The following is a 21,645-nucleotide window of genomic DNA, read 5'->3' as shown; positions in this document are numbered from 1 at the left end:
TATTCTTTCCTTCACCAATACATCAAAATTATGATTTTAGTAACATGAGTTATCTCACTTAGTTTGGCATTAGTTTTAAATGACTGGCTACTAAGCTAGCATGGTGGTAAGTGATGAGGCAATGTCCTTGTAAATCAAAGAACATGGGTTCAATCCCCACCAATGCCATTAACATGTATTTAAACTGCATTTTGTTGTACTTGTACTATGTGCAATGATAATAAAGTTGAATCTAAACTAAACACTGCGTAATCTTTGTGTTTTGCTGCAGGCGTGGCGAGGCTGTGAGAATGAGGACTGGGTTCCTCACACCTACGAGGATCTGGAAGGGCTGCCCTGCATCGTCATCCTCACAGGCAAAGACCCTCTTGGAGAGACATTCCCCAGGTAGAGTCATACTTCACCATAACCCCACAGCTCATCAAACATGGACACAAGATTTACAATCCTCTTCTCCATGCTCTCCCAGGTCTCTGAAATACAGTGACCTTCGTCTGATAGACTCCAGCTACCTGACCCGTACGGCCCTGGAGCAGGAGGTGGGTCTCGCCTGCACTCATGTGTCCATGGGCGTGGTCAAGGAGCCCAAGAAGGTCAAACCCCCGCGGGAGTCCGACGGAGAAAAGACCGCCACCAGCCTGAACGACGGAGATGAGCTGGAAAGACCTCAGAGTAACGGCAGCGCGGCAACAAGAACTTCAGGTGAGTCTCTAACCTCACAAGTTAATGAACACTAGCATCTCACTCTTTACAGTCTTATTCTTATTCTTTCCTTGTCTTCTCTCAGGTTCTTTGGCAGAGAACGGAGTCAGTTCATCTGATGTTGCGGACTCGTTCCAGAAACCCTCCACCTGCGTCCCTGAAGGTCCTGCTATCACAGACATCGGCACCATGACACAAGGGTTCAAGCAGGAGTGCGATTCCCTGGGAAGCCAGTTCTCTACCACCAAAGCCTCCAAGGCCCCTCCTTCCCTTTGCTCCAGCTCCTCTTCTTCCTCCCCCTCCCCCTCGTCCTCCTCCACCCAGAGGCCCAGCCAGTCCACGCAGTATAGCCGAGAACCCAAGCCCACTCGAGTGTCCCCACGGACCGTCATCATGTCCCGGGCGGCGTACAACCTGCTGGCGGGCGAGTCGGGGAGTCAGCTGAGCTCCTACTCCCTGCTGCCTCACGCAGATGTGGCCTGGAGCAGCCCACTGAGGCCCCTTATCACCCAGAACCTGCAGGGGGCAGAGCAGAGCATGTACTACCGCCAGTGGACCATCACCAGGCAGCATCATGCCGATTATGAAGCTCCGACTGTACCGCATCCACGACGTTTGTTACTCAGTGGACCCCCTCAGGTAAAGTTCTACTTCCCCTGAATCATGTGACGGATGAATCACAGTGTGAATTAATCTAATTACCAGACAATTAACAGACAAACTCGAGTTGTGTGTATACAGGCAATTCATACTTATTCTTTTTTCCTTTGCCAGGTGGGTAAAACGGGAGCCTACCTGCAGTTTCTCCGTATCCTGTTTCGGATGCTCATCCGACTGTTGGAGGTTGACGTGTACGATGAGGAAGAGGACGAAGAGGAGGGTAAGGATCATTCTTATAGCAAATAATGACAAATGTGTTTTCAAAAGTTGTAATTTCGTTTTAATTGTCATCTATTAACGTTCTTCTCATGTTCAGAAACCTCGGAGGTCACGAATCCAGGAAACACCCAGTGGCCCGACATTGAGGACGTTCGAAAGCTGCCCTTTGACCCTTGCCCCCGAGACCCTAAGTTCAAGGAGGCCAGCCCTGTTTTCTCTCCTAAGATGCCAAAGGTCTTACAAGGTCAACAGAAATATGCAAACACTCAACAGCAGCACTCAAATCAACTTTACAATCTACCATTGCGTTTATAAATACTGACGATGCATGTTGGGTTATTTATATGTGCGTCTGCAGATTTTAATCAGGAAGGCGAGAGCCAAGCACCAGCCAAGCGAGAGACCAAGTCCATACGTCTGAGCAGGTTCGCCGCCCACAATGCCTTTCACCACTGCGAACAGTGTCACCACTACTGTGAAGCGGGCCCCGCCATGCAGGTGAGTGCAGTGCTAAGACCAAACATCTGAGGCACTCAACTGCTTAAACAATATATCCAGACCTGTCAAAATGCTTTGACACTCCAAAGCTTTTTACTCTTTTGGGCTCTGATGGTAATCGCTCTGTGTTAATAATGCATATGTTTGTGTGTGTGTTTGTGTTTGTGTTGTAGCTGTCGGAGTGCACCTTTCATGCCTTCACCTTCTGCTCGTCCATGCTCGGGGAGGAGGTCCAGCTCCAGTTCGTCATTCCCAAAGCCAAGGAGCAGCATTTTGTCTTCAGTCAGCAGGGCAGCCACCTGGAGAGCATGTGCCTGCCTCTGGTCTCCAGCAAGGTGAGTTCATCTCCCTGTGTATGGACCCACTGTAGATACCATCATCCAAAGAGAGATGGGGGGGGGGGCCTGTGTTTTGTCTTCATGCTGAAGTTTGAGTTCCTCTCAAATTTTTTGTCGTGCGTAGAATCCTGATCTGTTGAAGAGTCCGATCTTCACGCCGACCACTGGAAACCAAGAGCACGGCCTGCTCAACATCTTTCACGCCATGGAGGGCGCCGCTCATGTGCACACCCTGGTGGTGAAGCAGTGCGAGATGCCGCACTACAGGAAGTACTGGCCCAACCACATCCTGCTCGTCCTGCCGGCCATGTTCAACAACGCTGGAGTTGGTGAGAAATTTACTGAGAAATCCTAACTATGTGCAGGAAGGTTTAGGACAAACAACAAGCGTAAACCATCAGGACTATCAGACAGATCCTACAGTACAAGTAGTGCCTTTGAAATAAACTTAACTTAGCACCTCACACAACCACAATAAATTACATTTCCAGTGTTTTACTGCTTTTTAAAACACTGGAATTCAAGTTATTTATTCAAGTTATTCAACTTGAATAAAGTAAAATGTTTGGTTTTACTGCTTCTCATCAAAAAACATGAATATTCTTTAACTTCACTCCTGCAGTTTCTTGTTCTCGCATTGTAAAGACATCGCTCAATAGCGCTACTAGTGGTCAAAAACTCCTCTCTGTTCCTTAAAGTCTACATAACCATGCAACTTATCTCCCCGCTGATAATGAGGTAGTTTATTACAGTCGTTCATGGTGATTCATTTATTACTGTCAGTCGCGTTTTACAGTTGGTAGGTGAAAGGTCCATTTGTCTTCTAACCAACTGGAGAGAGGCATCACACATGAACACATGTGGCAGAATGATAGTCTGATTTGGGAATCAGCCAATCAGGTGTCAAGAGGGCCATTAAGATAAACTGCTCTATGATCATTCAGTGGGTTTCATGGACCCTTGTTCTTTGGGTTGACCCTCAGTGTCAACGTGGCCGCATGTAGAGTTCACTTATAAACTCGTTAAAATGTACACATTCGGCTTTGATATTTGTTTTTTGCACCGATTATTTGCCTCCTGTCGAGAAAGTGCTGTCGAGATGCTGATGCATGAGATCCCGTCTGTTTTCAGGTGCTGCTCGCTTCATGATCAAGGAGCTGTCATACCACAACCTGGAGCTGGAGAGGAACCGACTAGAGGAGCAAGGTGTCAAGAGGCAAGATGTGTGGCCGTTCATCGTCATGATGGACGACTCCTGCGTGCTGTGGAACGTCCACCAGTCAGCGGACTGCAGGTACGGATTGTTATATGGATAAAACCCAGATTTGTATGCCACCGTTTCCGTCCGCCATTTTCTTCAAATTTGGCACAAACGTTTAATTGGACTGATGACCTGATTTGATTTTGGTGGACGAAGGTTAAAGGACAAAGTCATGGGGACACGCGAGAGACCCAAACACTGACAGAGGCACCCAACCGAAGTGCAGTATTTCTAATTAAATGGTTTTATCCTACAATACATCCTGAAGTTTGTGTACCCTCTCTCTACCCTAGTGAGTCATTAGATGGAGGTTCCACCCTCATCAACGTGTCCCTGAAGACAGTGCTGCAGCACATGGAGAGCACGCCGAAGATCTCCCTGTACGCCATGTGCGGCACTCGCAAGTGGAGCAGCAGCCTGGCCCGCCGGCCTCCCAGCCACCCCTTCAGTCGGTGTCATCTCCACGACTTTGTCATGCTCAACGTGGACCTGACGCAGAATGTCCAGTATGACCTAAATCGGTAAGTTAGCACCAGAGAGTCTCACCTGGCTGCGCCTCCACCGATGTGTGCGGTGTCTTGATGTTTTTGGTGTTGCTGTTTTTCATGCAGCTGTGGCTGTGAGGAGGTGGACTTTAATCTGAGGGTGAACAGCAGTGGGCTGCTGCTGTGTCGCTTCAACTACTTCAGCCTAATGAAGAAACACATTCCAACTGGCGGGAACAAAGACTTCCTGGTCAAACCTAAACTCATGGTACGTGATGCAACATTTCTCAGGTTTCATTGGATCTTCTAACGAAAATGAAACAACAATCCGATCGCTGAACTACTTTCTCCCTCTCTCCAGGAAATAGAAAACCCCGCCCAAATCAGCCCGTCCCAGTACGTTTGCGCCCCGGACAGTGAGCAGACCCTCCTAAACGCCCCGGCCCAGTTCCTGCTGGAAAGGTTCCTGCAGAGCTGCAGCCACAGACTGTTTCCAAAGGCTGTTCAAAACAGAAACAACCCAGTTCTGTCCATCGACAGCTACCTCAACATCAGCCCGGAGGTAAGAGCTCACAGGAGGTCGCGGTTTGAAAGGAAGAGAGAAGACTGTTAGCATCACCCCTTCAAGTTAAACCTGCAGGAGGTCCTCACAGCCAGAACACATGCTGAATTTGATTTGAACAAACTGTTTCTGGGGTTAACTCTAAAGCTGCTGAGTTTGTTTCGAATGATTTCACAGGCCTGAAGAATTCTCCTAACACCCAGAAGCATTTTGCATGATTTCACCATTTGTTCTGCTAAAGGACATTGTGACCTGCATCCAAGCACATGTGCAAACAGGGAATGCAGACGATGCACATTTGTACTCTACATTAGTACAGATGACGTGTTCACACTCTGCACACCCATGCACATTTCTTTTGTTTCTCCTGTATTGGGAATAAATCACAAGGCCCAGTTGCACACCACACAACCTTTGTTTTAGCTCTTGAAGATTCACTTAGGCATTGTTAGGGTTTCATGAAGATTATTTCAATAATTCGGACCTAATGAATAGATACATTTCAAGTTTTTTTTATTCATCATTTGCTTTTGTCTGATCTTTTGTCGCAGATTTCCGTGTGCTACTTCAACTCTCGTCCACACTCCACCAACCTGAACCATCAGGGCCTGGTGTTCAGTGGCCTTCTGCTTTACCTCTGTGACTCCTTCGTCGTCTCGGGACTTCTCAGGAAATTCCGCTTCCTCAAAGGTGAGCCCTTAGTTTCACCCCAGTGCCTCTCCGGTCTGTTGGTGTTGAGTTGGCCCCTGGTGGGTTTAACAAGTAACTAGCATTCTAGTTTGATCTGCACGTTCTACTATCGGATGTTGCTGACCCTGGTTTACCTCCACAGGTGCCACCCTCTGTGTGATCTGCCAGGACCGGAACTCCTTGCGTCAGACCATCGTCCGGCTCGAGCTGGAGGACGAGTGGCAGTTCCGGCTGCGCGACGAGTTTCAGACCGCCAACTGCAGCGAGGACCGGCCGCTCTACTTCCTGACCGGCCGCCATGTTTGAGCCTGTGAAGATGCTCGGGTCAGAAGCACAATCAGAGATGAGGGTAGATTTGATTCCCAACCAGCAGTCCAATTGGAGGATTTGCTGAAGCCTGAGGTTGTGGACGCATTGGCGGCCTGACGTGGCTTTTCTTCATCTGTGCTACCACAGTGCACTATGCCTGGCTCTGGAGAGGGGCCGGTACATGTTTTGAACTCTTGCTTGTAGCTGAACTTGTCTCTACTTGAGCTTGTGTTTCACTGACTTTGCTGTGGGCGGGGAAAAAAAACACAGCTGAAACTGAACTTGATTTGTTTTTCGTTGTTGTATTTGGCAAAAATGGACGCTGTTCGATGGATAATGTGACTATTTGAAGATTATATGTGTACATGGACTGTGACTACAGTGCGTCCCATCCAGGACATAAAGTGTTTATCTCAGGGTTTTTACGGGAGATCCAAGGGTGGTTGCTAAAAAAGGGGCTGAAGCTTTTTCTCCTTGTTCACAGTGTATTTTTGGCATTAACGTATGTATGCTGGCACCAAAGAAATCCTCCACTGCACCTTGTCCTTGTCCCTTCTCACCTGCTCTAGCTCTCAAACTCCACGAAGATCATCTCATATTGAAAAATCAGCCCAAACACAGATTGGCCTGCTTTGGATTTTTATCATCTTGAGTATCAGATTCTACCGTCCCACTTGTGGAATGCAAACAAAACATTTATTTAAGCCAAGTGCAAACTCTTAATCTCGTTTGCCTCTAAAATATGACCATGGCACCAATAACCCTCTGACCAGCAGCTATGGCAGAGTGAGTGTGACGGTATTTTCCAAATGATTTCATCCAATAGAATAAACGCACAACAGAATCATACAAGTTGTGTCCTTTCAAGGAGGCAGGTCAGTAATGTTACCTTAGGGATTAATCACAAAGGAGGTCTGCTCTCCAAAACAGAGTCAATCAGATGGTGCAGCATGGAGCTTTATTCCAAATCTCATATCTTTTGCATTAAAAGGCATTTACTGGCTTTAATATGAGGTATTTTAAGCATAATCCGATAAAGTCAGCAAATGCAATATAAAAAAAGCCTTTTCACTGCCAGAAACCTGCTACTGTCTGCTGGGGATTTCACCTTCTGTTGTCATTCACGTACCTTAAAATGGTAACCCCCCCCCCAGGCCGGAACAAAGGGAGTTAGCATACCTCCGCCGAGGCCCGACAGTCCCCTTAAACACAATCAAGCTGCACCAAATATCACACACTGATAGATATCATTCCCCTGAATGGGCCAGATCCTTGATTTATTACCTGGGAAAGGGTTGACATTTTTTAGAAATGCCGCAATGTCAAAGAAAGAAAGTGAAAGAAAAATCCCACCACCTGATTCGAATGCGCAGTGAAATATAATGGGTTCTTCTCGGACCCTGCATCATGGTGAATCCGTTCAGTTTCTGTAATCTTGTTTACAATCAAACATAACGTCCGGGGCGGAGGTATAATCAAAGAAAAGGGTACACACTGTCAAAAGCACCCGACCAGGTCAAATCTACAAACATACTTGAAAGTCGAATGTTTAAAAAGAAAAGAGTATTTTTCTGCACAGGGTTGTCCAAAGAATATGCCTTAAGTGACGTCTCACGCCGTCGCTGCTCAGTTTTACGCATTTTTTCGGGTTTTCTGGATCAATGAGAATGAAGAAACTATCGAACTGGGAGGAGAGGAGATGTCAGAGTGAACGAAAGACTTGGATTTCAGACTACTGTACTGTTTAAAGCTTTGTTTACATTATTAATATATTGTGGCACCCCCTTAACCGCTGAGGGTTACTGATGTTTTTTTTTTTTAAGTCTCGTGTAACTTTTGCCAGTATAGTTTTGGTCAAAAAATGTCTTTCTGCATTTTATGTTGTGTTGTAAAGGCGAGAATAATCTACCTAGATGTGTCCTTAACCATATGTCTCTATCCCTCCCTGTTCTTGTTGTTGGATCGTTTTTTATTTGAGAAATGAAAGTCAAGTCCACGAGGGATTCTTATTTATTTGACAAGCATTTTGGACTGATAATCATATTGAAGTGTAATTTTTGAATTGCATGCCGAGCTCGCTTGAACTGAGGGGGTGTGTCCTCCTCAAGAAACCATTCACGTGAAGGCTTTGCACAAGACCCAAAGAATGATGCGTAGATTTACTGAATGTCAGAGGGGGGAGGGGGGGGGGGAATGTGAACTTGCACTATACAAGGTGCCAGCAGAAAAAAAAGAATATATCTCATATGAGCAAAACAATTAAATTAAGTTCCCCAATCCCTTGGAATTGCTTCTCGAAATATGAGAAATCAAAACCTTATGTCAAACTGCGATGGTCCATAGAATGTATCTTTTCTCTTCTTTTTGATAACTTAACACTTAATATGCAACTTGCTCTCACAATCTTCACTGAAATACGTTTGACGACCGTGTACAGCCCATCAGTAGCTTTGGTGTCCGGGTGATCTACCTCATGTTTACCATCGTTGTTGTGGGTTGTGAACATATGACGTTAGAGCCATGCGATTGTTGTTGGAAATTTATGAATGTAATAAAAATGACTTCTAAATTTATTTGTGCTTTCTTTAAATTTCTCATAGTTATAATACACAATCAAACTTCCAATTTTGTATTGATCCCATTCTGTGTTTTAATGCAGGCGCACCCCCACCAAGTTCCTTTTGCCTGAGGCCCCCACAGTCCCTTGAAAAATGTGTTGAGGTGGTCAAAGGGATTTTCAAGCCTCAATTTTACTTAACTCAAGCTCCAGAAGTACTACATCCTACAATTCCCACAATGCATCTTGCTCTCTTCTTTTAAGACAGCTCCCTGTTGCCGACTTCTATCCATTTCCAGGGAATCTTCTTTGTAATACAAGCTTTCTGTTTGACATTTTAAAACTGAGCTACAACCGAGGTCACCCTGAAAACACCAGCAGGGTTATTCAGTTATTTATTTGTTTATATTCATTTGTTACATCACAGGCTTAACTCTTAAGTACTTTACTTAACGGATGATGAAAAAAATCAGACATGTTTAAGGGACTGACATCTCTGCGTGTGTGCAATTCAGTGCAGATCCAAAACCAGATCAGGTGAATTCTAATGTAGTGTCTTGGGCCTATGTTTGTTTGTTAGTTAGCAGGAATACACAAACAATGCTCATTCTCATTGAGGAAAATGTAGAGTGCTAGATGTCTTTGCACTACATGGTGATTAAGTGGCCAGTCAGCCTTGGCCATCATATGCGTTCTCTGAGTGCCCTTCTAGTTGATTTTATTTTAGCGTCCTTCCTATGTATCCGCTCAGTAAAGAAGTGCTGCGAGTGCATTAACACAGAACTCGGGCAGTGTTGTTGAGATGCATGCGCTGCCCTGTGTCCAGCCTGTGATTAATAATCCTCTCACTCTCTCCTCTGCATTCATTCCCAGGTGTTTTATTCAGCGGCAGAGTAAATCCCAGGCTCATTTCCTACCAGCTGTCTCTCCTCTCCTCAACGCCCCGGTAAACCCTGCTGTGACCATGCACAATGACCCTCATCACTGTATAGTTCCCTAATGGATGCTGGGATCTTCTCTGGTTCTGGCTGTGAGGGCGCAGGGGCAGTGTTGGTGCAGGGGCAGCCCTGTTTCAGCTCCTGCAGGGTAATATTAGAGCGCGCTCTCCATCAACCTACGACACTCGTGTGATATAACACAAGGCTATTTTCAGCTAGCTGCAGGCGGGATATGATGATGAAGAGAGGGCAAAGTGGCTGCCATTCTGATTCATGCACCTCATAATTGCATTTTTGGGAAAAAGTACAAAGATATTGTGCAGGATGATCGAAGGAGTCTTGTCTCTAAGGATTTCAGATTTCCCATTGGATTCTTTTTTCCGAGGGCAAAGGGTTAATTGCCTGCTTCGTGACCACAAACCTTACCATATGTACACATTGGCTTTCTTTGGCTTCTCTTAACTTTGTTGTTGTGGTGCACAGATTCTGAGATTGATTTCATAGATAGAAATCTGTCTTTTAGCCGATATTGTAGCAAATGATTTGAGGAAAGTCTCCTGGTAATTCCCTCTGACCGATATCTCAGTTATTGAGTCCTCAGGCTATGCAGTGCTTAATATTAAACTACTTTTAAGCACATGATTAAAAATATCACAGATCATTATGGCACATAAAACACTTATCCCACTAATCCATAACTATACAATCACATGGTTCAGATTGTGAAATGAGCAGAGATATTAGCAATATCTTTAATGTAGGGATTCCTGCAGCATAATATCAATTTTCATGGCTGGTAACCGAGAGTAAGTCATTTATCCCTCCTGGCAGGCTACTCTAATTGCTCTCAGGCTTCCATAAACCACCTTGCTAAAACCAAAGCTCATCTGTGTGCTCATTGGTGTGGAGGGGGGGGGGGGGGTGAAGGTAAGTGGAGTGCCAGGGGATTACAGTTCGCCTTTGGTGGATCACATCCACCACCGCAGCAGCAATGCATATCCTATCAGCGGCTAAGCTGTTGTGAGCGTGGAGCGAGTCAATTCCACGGGACCAAAACCCGATCCTGTGACGTGAGAGGATCGGAGAGCATGACCCCGTAGTGACACACTAGTCCTGCAGTTATATGACAGTTCCAGTAGTAGACTGTTGAATCTGTCGCGCCTCCAGGGGACAAGTCAGTGACCAAGAGTGAGGTCCTGCATGAGCTGGGACTCCTCGTGTAACCGGCGAGCATCTCTAAACCGGGCAAGTTGGATTTTATATGTACTAAGAAGTAAATCCCCATTGACAAAGAGTCCACAATACAGTCATTCAAACAAACCAATATACTACATTGAGGAAATTTATTGCAAGCAGAAGCACAGGGGACAGCGGACAAATGGATCCAGACTCCACACTTTAATAATTTATTAAATTCAGCATATTACACCTGTGTTGATAATGTGCATATACTAGTACTTATACTATAGAGACACTTCTTCAATTCAAAATCTTATTGCTGCATATTATTTTTTGAATGTGGTGTACAAAATGAAATGCAGCATCCTAAGGAAAAAAACAAAACATGTCCTTTGTGCTACAGATTAGGACATGATGTTGAGTTTCAGGACACGATGACGCCGATGAGACACATGCTACTGCCTGGACACTGGGCAGCACAGACAGACACCGAAAAAATTCCACAGGAACAGGAAGTCAAAATCCCTCATGCAGCTCAGCACTGAAAGCCCGGCTGCCAGTCCGATCTGCACGTCTGGCCGCTGCCAACTCTCACACGGTAGCCAGCCGCTTGATCATTGTTGGCAAAACCAAAACACAAAAAGGAAAAAAAAAGACCGACAACCAGGGTCCATCAACGATACTATGCATCTTCCTATGTGCGTTACTTCATCCACATCACTGCATCTGGCACCGTCCGAGACCTTCTGACAGAACGGTTCCACCAACATCTTCACACAGATCACGTCACAGGATTCAGACACGTTTCTGTTCAGTCTTTGGGATACATTTCATATAGCGAGTATAATGAAGTGCCTTGCGTTAATGAATTAAGAGGCATGGTAGTTTTAACTAAAATATAGTGCAATTTAACATTCGTCGTCATTGATGAGTCACTCTCTGTATTATACATGTGTAGAACTATTTGGTGTGCGTAAAGGTAGAATGTGTGAAAGTAAAAGTGCATGCAGAAGGTTAAGGAAGGTTAAGAAGTTAAGAAGAATGATAGCACTCGTATGGCTCAAGTAGCTTATTAGCTTAGCTTACTTTAGCATGCGCAAGATTCTGATCATCTTATCTTAGCATAAAATGCTGGAATCAAAGGGCAACAGGGAAGCTAACTTTGTCCAACACTAACAAGGTTTTTGTCACAAGGTTTTGTTACCATCGGATCAAGTTAGCCTAGCTGTTTTCCTTTGATTACAGCATTTTATGCTAAAGTAAGATCATCTGAATCTTGGGTCTGCAGCTTTATTCATGCAGTTATCTTATTTTAGCACAAGTGAAGCCGGATGTAAAATAAATCAGCTGTGGTAACATTAACAAAACCTTATAACTTTTTAAGTCTGGACAAAGCCATGGTAGCTGTTTTTCCCTGGTTCCAATCTTTATGCTAAGCTAGCTACAATGCTGCTAGCTAAAAGCCATACAAATATAATCTTCAGCTATTTCTTAGAAAGAAGAAAAGATGTGCAAACTAGTCTTTTAAAGAAAATAAACTATTGTAGGTCAACTGGTGAAAATGCAAACTGAAGGAGTATGACAAAACAATGCTCACAGGAAAGAAGGCGGTATGAGTAAATAAAGGAAATCCCTGAGGGCTAAAATCCTACTAATGGACGCACTAAAAGATGCTTCATGCATAAAGATGGTTTGTTTTCATGTACAGTACTTGTGTTAGCCACAGTTTTTTTTAAGCTAACTACTGCAACTACAGACTCAGCTTTTCAACAGCGACATGAACAGCTGTGCTTGTTTTTTAATTAGCATACCACTCAGAGTAGGATTTCATACAATGACCTGTTAACTAAGGAATAAATATACGAACGTTGAATGCAACACAAATGCTGCATTCAAGACGATGTGCCCTTCAGATAAGAAAGAATCATTTATTTACTTTCTGGAGCAAGACTTGGACGGAGGGATGGAGGGCAAGGATAGAAGAACGTCAATGGAGGGAAGGAAAAAGGCAGAATTGGATTAAGTAGAGAAGGGGAGGGAAGGAACAATGGCTGGAATGCAGTATGGAGGGATGGATGGCAAGAACAACAGAGGAAAAAAGGTCAAGGGAAGGGACGAAGGAACGCACAGTGAAATGGGAAATGGAGGGAATAAAGGATGGAATGAAGCAAGGAAAAATGTGTGACAAAGATTGAATTAATTAAAAAGCTAGAGGAAGTAAAACTAGTTGAACACTGTTATTAGTTCTCTTATCAGGAGAGGTCTTTGAGTCGGCCGCCTTGTTCGATGACTGCCTTGGCAAACTGCTTGAAGACCCGGTCCATGTAAGTGCTCTGTCGAGGCCACAGGCCCTCCAGGAAGCCAATATGGCCGCCATGACAGGTAATGAGTAGGGCCAGGTTGGGATTCTGCTTCACTGCCTCCACTGGAATGGCTGCAAAGGACACAAAGCATTCACATACTTTACACAAAGCATTGGCACACACAAATTTCAAAAGGAATAATTAATGGTTCTTGATAAAAAAATTTAAATCAGCCATATTTAGGGCACTGATAACAATTTTGTGTGGCCTGATTGAAGTCAAGTTGGGTGTGGGTCCTTGGGGTATGCGCTCTAATGATTATACATTTACACCATTGATCATGATTTAAGAAAACAAATAACAGGTTGAGATAGTACAGGAAGTCTTGTTTTGCCGAACGCGGCTGGGACTCACCATGAGACGGAGAGAAGACATCATCAGCAGCGTTCAGACACAGCATTGGCACCTGCACAGATTTCAGCCTGTGTACAGGACTGGCATCGTGGTAGTAGTCGTCATTGGTAGGGTAACCAAACATTATGGAGGTGAACCGCTCGTCGAACTCCCGGATGGTCTTTGCCTGCGGGAGCCGGGTAATATGATTCACTTCTGACGATCTCATTTAACGAGATTAGCATGTGCAGCCAAGTGTCAGTGAAGATAATCCCTACCTTCATGACATGATCGATGTCGTAACAATTTTCGAGCACTGGTCTGTGTCTGGGGCGTGGGGATTAAGAGGAATTGAAAAATGCTGAAAAGTCCTACTGCAAAAGCATTACAGTGCATTTATATCATGCCCACATAAATACACAGATTGGTATATATTGACAATATTATAGTTATGTTAAAGACCAGTTTTTGCCCTTAAACTGTACAAAACAGAATACAAGAGATAAACACTTCAAACCCAAGATATTCAAGCTCATGACATATTTAGCCCCTAGCATTAGCAGTGAGCTAACGGCCACGTTAAACCAGCTCTGGCCTTGGCTGACCTGTGCACGGAGGCTTGTAGGCAGCTGGTGAGGTAGGAGTTGAAGATGAAACGGTCGAGGGGTTTTTCCAGCGAAGCGGTGCATTCAAATACGTCCCAGCCTGCTGAGAAGACTACGACACCTTTCAGGCAGGTTTCCCGGCCCTTTCGCCCGAGATAATTGGCCAGCATCATCCTGAAGAGGAATCAGGGGTGAGAGGAGAGGGCAGGTGTGTGTGTGGGGGGGGGGGAGGAGAGGGACAGTGAGATAAAAAAAAAAACTCCTTATATAGCACACTGCACTGAAGAACTGAAGTCATACCACAGCTTCTTCACCTCATACTTTTGCTGTTATTAACAATATATTTCAGTCCCGGATGAATTTACCACTGAGTGAGCCACAAATGTGTGTCATTGTCTTGTGCGCCTAAAACATTTACGTCCAGTAAGCTTGGCAGTGAGTGGCTTCATTACCCGCCCATGGACACGCCAGCAGCCATGATAGGAGCAGCTTCATTGGACCTCTGGATGTGGTCGATGACAGTCTCCAGATCCTCTGTGTTGGCTGCACAGTATGTCCTTGGGGTCTAGGTTGAACACAAAATTGTTAAATTAATAATTTCATACTTTCCCAGTTACTTATTTTCTATTTGGGATATCTTAAAAATAGGGGAACTCAAACTCGACTTCTGTATAAAATATTCCACCTATAGTTTCTTACCGCTTTCCCAGAATATGAGGTCAATGAGGAAAAATAAATAGCGTAAACTGTTAAGCGGCATTTGAATATTAACTGAAACTACTACTGACACGGCTACTGTCAGAGAATTAGACAAAGATGAAACTGAAAAGGAGACGTATCGTTTTCTGTGATAGATAACTCTGGCCCTTTAAGCCAGGGATTGTGGGTCTGGAGTGTTTGACAAGTAAACTAATGTCTGCCTATTCAACACTTTCACATAATAAAGGAGACTAAACACAGTTGACTATTTCATAAATGTCAAATTAACTAACTAATTGGCAAGCACTGAAATAAAATAACATTACGCAACCGTCCAGGTTTGACTTGACTGAGCCATTATTCTCCGGAGGCTGTTGACTCTTAAGCTATTCAAGGTCCTTCATTAAGATTCAACCAGAAACTCAGAGCAAAGTCCATTCCAGTGTTTCTGCTCTTCCTGTGGGAAGTTTTAGTAGGCAGGCACTCGGGACAGCTTTTGAGGCAGGGGGCACCTTTCACATAGCGCTTCTTTCTAGAGAGCCGGCCTATTTAAACAATGGGCAATATTCACAGTAAGTGGACAGAGAGCAAACACTCACAGGAGCATACAATTGCTAAATTGTTTGCACAGAATTGAGAAAAGGGAGAAAATTCCTTCCTTACCATCACCTCTTCATACAGTGCCAACGCTACAGGTACCAACCCCTGTTTGTTTTTTTATCTGAGCATAGCCAATCAGACCAACCATTGTCCCCATTATACTAGCTTAAATTAAACTGAGTGACACTTTGCTTCAGTGTCACATTCACAGTTTCTTATTCGCAGCTGAGACGGAACACGACGAAGAGAGCAGCAGGACACAGATCAGCCTGTGATTCCGATTCACGCCCACAACGAGGAACATTAGATTGATTGTGGGCAATTCCTGCCTGTAATGAAACACCATTTGTGCTTTGGATGAGATCTCTGTGTGGTATAGTGATGAGATGATTAGATCAGGGTGCCTCTGTCTCCAAAGCACAGACATACCGAGGGGGAGGCATCACACACAGTGGGGACGCTGAGCGCTATCAGAGCTCGGGCCCATTCTGTTGGCTAAATATACTCGGGTGTAAGAGGACAGATTAAGCCAGGTGTCAGAACAGCACGTGCTCGACGAGGTCATATTCCTGTGGATCAGCATTAAAATACAGTATCTGCAATTTAATCCCTGCTGTGCATCAACATTGTCTGTACAGCGTCTGCCCTGGCTCGTATGACACGTGTGAGGCACACATGCTCTGGACTGGCTGAGGCAAAGAAAAGGACAACTCTACTGGGAGGCTGTCAGACTGACAAACGAGACAAACTGTTTGTCCTTAACGGTGCATTTCATGCTGTGTAGATGTCTGTCTTTATGGGAAAAAAAGTTACATAACATAGAACAACAGGGTAAGAACTATGGTTTGATCCTCACCAGTAGCGTTTCACCAGAAACCCCTCTGTTGTTGAATACCACACACCTGAAATACAAAAAAAGACATCTTCTCTTACATGATCAAAGTCTCATAAATGACTCTTTTAGTTGCGCCATCTATTTATTTTATTTGAAACAAGTTCAAGCAGAGCGGAATAGGACAGAACATTAAAAAAAATTGACAACTAATAGATCTTAATAACTTTTTAAGGATAAATGGACAAAATAAATCACTGTAAACTAAATATCTGTTGACTGTTGGTCATGTTAGGAGATGTGGAGAGGTCACCTTGGGCTCTAGGAGCATGGGGATGGCACTTGGTGGAAGGATGCATTATGGGTCAGGAAAGAACCCATTAACGTTCAGTGTGGACCCGGCTCGAGGGGTTTGATCCTGGAATTTTTATCACTCTCTTTAACTTTGTCAGATTTTCCCCAATAATCAATGAATTTTGATTAATAAGGGATCAAAAATGTTTTGGGGGATTAATATCTATGAATGTTTCAATCAATACTTTATTATGACTGGTAATAAGGTTAATGGTTGCTTAATTTAAGAGAATAGAGGCAGTGAGAATGTGCAGAGAGGCCCAGCAGTGTGACAACCGCTCACATCAGCATCCCTCCTCTCTCTGCACCTCTCAGAGTCATCATTTATCTGATGGGAGTCAGACCCACTGTTTCTATCTGTGTAGCTCAGCAGAGGGGCGGGGCCCGATAGGGTGTTGGGAAAGGGGAGGGGGGGAAGGTGGTGGTGGTCCGGCGCTTACACACACACACACACACATACACACACTGCAGCATAGACTTGGAAGCGGGTCTGGGCTAAGCTGCAAAGCTTGTTCAGGGATAAGCTGTAATTCATTAAGCTACACAGACAGGGGTTGAGGGCTGGAAGATGCTGAGTTTGCCGGCTCCATTCCCCTGCCTTCCCAAATCTGGGTGAAAGAATGAGTGTGGAGAATACAGAAAGGACCGAGTGGAGGGAGAGAAAGGAGAGGGGGGGGGGGGGGGGGGGAAACTGCCTTGCTCGGCATTTCTTCACGCTTGTGCTACGTTTGGCTATTTAAAAAAGGACACAGAGCTTAGCTCCCTCTTTTTCTGTGCACTTCACCTGACGTGACTCAAAGCCCCCTCTCTCAAGCACCTATTACATTAAAGTTACAGACGCACAACAAAAGTGGACATGGGGTTTCACATTTCAATCAACATTGATATGACTGTGGAGGTATTTTGACTGTCATTGGACAATAACTCTGTATTCTAGATGAATGTCAAATGAAAACATAAGGCACAGGGAAGGTCCTTTTTGTGATACAGTGCCCTGGATTGTGTGCTGAGTGCTGGACCTCGACCAGGGTACCCGGCCTAGGCCACCCACCTATAGCCCAGATCCCGGCTCTGCTGGACCATGTGCAGAATGTAGGACTCTCGGCTGGTGCCGGTCAGACCGGGGAGAAGGAGCACCGTGGGCCTGGTTGCAGGGTCGGGATGAGCGAGGCTGTCATCGTTATCAAACCAATCCAAAGAGATCTGTCCTCCATCTGCTGCCTTAATAAGCTCACTGCAGAGACCATCGGGACACGCAACTCAGCAACTCGGGTCTTTCTGAACATTATCATGCATCTGTGTCTCTATATATCCATTCATTTGTCACATTCAAATGCATGCATACACTCAAACACACACCAACAGGAAAATGTTGATTAAAAAGAGTACTAAAACCAATATTAGATTTGGGTTTAGGTGCGTATCTGCTCACGGAACATTAAAGCTCAAGATAAAACACATTAGGTTCAGTTCCAGGTACACTGTGTCATTGTATCCATCACACACACTGCCAAAGGGAATCAGATATGTGAGTGGAACCTACACTAACAGTTGCCTCAGTTCCTTTGTGATTATCCTGACGGAGAGCGCTGCAACACACAGCGAGTAAAGATAAGGAGGAAGGCTTTGCACCAGTGGGCTCTTATGGTCAATCAATTTCTGGGCTGTACAACCCGAAGACTGGCAGATGAGGTCATCCATTCCCAGTGCCAGTGCATTTTAAAACCTGCAATGCACTTAAACAACAGGCAGCAGCCCACAAGCTAATTTGGCCGGCCGGCGGTAAAGACATCAGCTTGAAATTACAGAACCGCCATGAAATATGCACCTGGGGCGGGCCTTTAACGTCAGGGGGCGGCCGACCAATGAGTGTCCATCACACAGGGCTGGGAGGAAAACCTGCTGCCTGTTGTTTGCTCAGGACAACAAGATGAGTGAAATTTCACCCAGACAGAGAGACGCACATCAAATAAGACGGTTTTCACTGTGTCTGTCCTTGGGTCGACCTTGGGTCACGTCATTATGAGGGGGGGATGTCCTGTTGTCCCCGTAGGAAATGTGGCAATAAATTCAGCGGATGTGACTATCAGTCACGTGATGATAACAGAAAGTCGGAGTAGGATGGACAGAGCCGCAGTGCATTATGGGAATATTTATCTCCTTGTCTTGGGGACAGCAGCCTATCAAAGGCATAGATCTCATGTAGGTCCTTGGGACAGACAAATGACGAGCAATAAAACTGCCACAAAAAACAGAAACTATAATAAATAGCTAATAATAACGATCAAATGGGTCAACTTTTGAAAATCCCACTTATCAAATCTAGGACAAGTTTCCTTCAGTAATTACCAATATTTTTGATAAACAGTAGTTTGGTTTAAATTATTTTAAATAAATAATTTTTTGTAGCGGTTATGGTTAAGGTTTAGTTTTTATGCGAAAGCTGAAAAAAAGGAAAAAAATACGACATTTACAGAAAGGAATGTCCTAACACATGAAACAAGTTGTGTGAGAATTTGACACGGATAAATAAGTAATAAATAGTAGTAATGAAAATCAAGGCTGTGTTAATTCGTTTTAATCTCCTTTACACGCGGGGGCCAATACGCAGTTGCAATTAATCTTCAACAGAATGTATGTTATCGAGCAGCGGGCAGAGCGGCCCTACAAAAGATCCTTTCTCCTCTGAGCTTTTGAGTCTCGGTCAAGAACAAGACTGGCATTTGTTCCCAGTTTTGAAAGTGGAAAGAAAGGAATTAGAAAACAGACAATAGCATTTTCTCAGTGACCAAGCTACTTTTGGACGTTTCTCAGTACAGCTGTGCACAGAAGAGTTCTGTATGTTTTCCCTGGTAATAAATTACACAAACTGCCAGAACAAAACAGCTAAGCTTGCACGCTCGACACCTATCTCTCATTGGTTATGACTCCTTCGACGGCTTTATGAGTTAATATGCACATTTGAACCATGTGAAATGTGTCTGTTTGCAGAGTGAAACACATGTTCAACTTGTGTAATGGATGATTAGCGTGTCAGTCGTGTTGAGGACTTACTTTCTGTAAACAACCCCAGGTTTGGCTGTGACGAAGGGTCTGAGCAGAGTCTGGATGCGGCTCTCCCAGCACCAAAAGGTGGGGTAGTAGGTCTCCGACACCACCGGACATTGTTCCCTCAGGAACTGGTAGAACTTATTCCCCCCCGAGATGAGTTGTGGCTTCTGAAAAATACAAGTAAATGAAGTGTGGCACATTCAGTGAGTCATACATGGACTTTTCTAACCTTGAGGATTATTCCTTGCGTTGTTATATAACGTGACATCTGCTCTATGACTGAAACTCACATTTTAAACTTTCTCTTAAACTTTTAAAGTCTTATTCTCTCTGGACCCAACTTTGAACAGACTGATTCATATATTAAAAAATTTTAACATTAAAAAATAACACTTAACATAGAGGATATTATTAGGTTATTACTGAGAACAGCCTACTGACCATGGAGTAAAAGGTTCATGAGGTAAACATGTGACATTGGCATGAACCTGCCAATTAGGTCTTTATTACAATTGGAGAGACCGATGCAAAACATTAGGAATCCATGAGCTTTGTATATATAACCACTATCAATACTTTTTATATATAATTATCATCAATACAAATGCAACTGAGGTTCAATATATATCGATGTCGAGGATATGCATTATGTAAACACACATCATTGATTGACCTCAAAGTTGTGTTTTGTTGTTTATTAAGTGTTTGTCATTCTCTGTCCAGTAAAGTAAAGATGGACCTTCACTCAGGAGCAGAAAATTATTACATATACACATTACATACTGTACAAGTGTGATTACTGATGTATTTAATCTATTGTACTCATTTTACTTCTCGATTTAGAGAAAGTATCGCTATTGATGGTAATGCAGCACGTAGTCCAGGTCATTTCAATGAAGTTTAAATCCAACATTTATCATTTTAATGTATTTATGTTTTTAACTTTTCTCTACCTGCTTCCACTGCACTTTATTTTATAACACTTCTAAACAAACCACTACAGTGAAAGGTGTACTGCAGATGTATTGTTTTGTATTGGATTGTACTGGACTTGCTTTTATCATGACCTCTTTCTATCTTGTTTTTATTTTTACTTAACTTAAGTATTTCACTGCTGAGCTGACCTTGTATTATACTGTTGACCCTGTGTTAACTGCATATGAAAAATACAGATTAAAAAACATATTTAGTACATACTTTTTTTTATTTGTCAATTTGTATTATCTTGTCTATTCTCTTGTGGATCAATGGGGTTTTTACTTATCTTATCTTTACCTTTATCTTTATGTATTGGTATCTTGTAAATAATAGATATGAAGTTATAATGATGTAATGTGCTCAGTCTCTCGGGGGTCATCCAGTGACTGACAGCGGGTAAACACCAGCACATCATCCCACCTATAGCCTCCCACCTCACGGCATCTCTGCTGCTGTCATGTTAGCCTAGCTTAGCCGGTGCTGATATCTGACTTTAACCGTGAGGCTAATCGTTCATAAAGCGCAGTTACATAAGTGCTGCATGGAGGGAAATATGGCCCCCGGGTACAGATGCTGATTCAAAGAAGCGCGTCATGCAGCCTGAGTGATCCATCCATCCCCAAATGTGCAGACATTAGCCCACCGCCACCACCTCCACCACCTCCTCCACCGGCGGAGCGGAGCGATACAGCCCGGGCATCATCACCCTCCAACCGCCCAACCGACCGCAGCAGCGCCGCCTCCCCCGGTCACTACCCGGCGAGGAGCGCACAGACCCCCGGGTGCAGCAGCAGCAGCTCGGCGCGGACAAAGCATCATCTCACTCGGGGCTTACCTTCGCTACTGAGATCAGGTAGTAGCAGGTGTACGCTGCGCTAAAGCCCAGCACCAGGGACAGTCCCACTCCCGAGCCGAGCAGCCCAACTCTCACTTGGTTCTCCAGATAATGCGACAGGTCCCGGGTCAAGATGTTGAAGTTGAAGTCCAGCGAGATCATTGCAAGCTGCCGGTTGTCCCCCCGTGCAGAGTAACGGCTGCTCGGCTGGTGTCCAGCGGCGTGTGTGTGCCTGAGAGCCCGCTGTGAAGGAGACAGTCAAGGGGACCTGATGTTCAGGAGATATATGAGTGTAATGCCGTGTGGGGGCGCTCTTTGACCAGATATCTACACACACCCACACCTACAAAGACACACACACACACACACACTGTCGCCTCCTGCCGGCTGTGGAGGTGATGTGAGGCCTCTGCAGTCAGTGGGATCACAGTCTATTATGGAGGACCATACATGACTTAAGTAAAAATAAATAAATAAATGTATAAATAAATAAATAAATAAATAAATAAATAAATAAATAAATAAATAAATAAAAAAGGAAATAAATAAATTAGTACAGAAATAAATATGCTAATACCAAAAGTAATGTCAAAATAA

General features: G+C 44.2%; 2 protein-coding genes across 4 annotated transcripts in view; one reads left to right on the top strand and one right to left on the bottom strand.

The window, feature by feature from the left end:
- Nucleotides 1-8,297, top strand: part of greb1l (GREB1 like retinoic acid receptor coactivator) — a 40,597-nt gene extending 32,300 nt beyond the window's left edge. For all 3 annotated transcript variants that reach the window (XM_053438718.1, XM_053438716.1, XM_053438717.1), the window contains exons 21-34: nt 272-387; nt 470-702; nt 788-1,341; nt 1,477-1,582; nt 1,679-1,825; nt 1,940-2,079; nt 2,253-2,414; nt 2,542-2,746; nt 3,549-3,711; nt 3,972-4,199; nt 4,290-4,431; nt 4,525-4,725; nt 5,277-5,415; nt 5,558-8,297. In XM_053438718.1, coding sequence (XP_053294693.1) covers nt 272-387; nt 470-702; nt 788-1,341; nt 1,477-1,582; nt 1,679-1,825; nt 1,940-2,079; nt 2,253-2,414; nt 2,542-2,746; nt 3,549-3,711; nt 3,972-4,199; nt 4,290-4,431; nt 4,525-4,725; nt 5,277-5,415; nt 5,558-5,721 — 2,700 coding nt within the window. In that variant the 3' untranslated portion in view covers nt 5,722-8,297. The remainder of the gene's footprint in view (nt 1-271; nt 388-469; nt 703-787; nt 1,342-1,476; nt 1,583-1,678; nt 1,826-1,939; nt 2,080-2,252; nt 2,415-2,541; nt 2,747-3,548; nt 3,712-3,971; nt 4,200-4,289; nt 4,432-4,524; nt 4,726-5,276; nt 5,416-5,557) is intronic.
- A 4,353-nt stretch (nt 8,298-12,650) lies between these two features.
- abhd3 (abhydrolase domain containing 3, phospholipase) lies at nt 12,651-21,210 on the bottom strand. The gene is made up of 9 exons (XM_053438687.1): nt 21,049-21,210; nt 19,239-19,402; nt 17,236-17,418; nt 15,855-15,900; nt 14,152-14,264; nt 13,700-13,873; nt 13,373-13,421; nt 13,116-13,281; nt 12,651-12,832 (listed from the first exon to the last, which is right to left on the bottom strand). The coding sequence occupies exons 1-9, from the start codon at nt 21,208-21,210 to the stop codon at nt 12,651-12,653; spliced, it is 1,239 nt and encodes a 412-aa protein (XP_053294662.1).
- Nucleotides 21,211-21,645: the final 435 nt, after the last annotated feature.

Source organism: Pleuronectes platessa, chromosome 13, assembly GCF_947347685.1.
Source record: "Pleuronectes platessa chromosome 13, fPlePla1.1, whole genome shotgun sequence".
Lineage (NCBI taxonomy): Eukaryota > Metazoa > Chordata > Actinopteri > Pleuronectiformes > Pleuronectidae > Pleuronectes > Pleuronectes platessa.
Note: the sequence above shows the minus strand (reverse complement) of the source record. Positions and strands in the feature narration are given on the sequence as shown.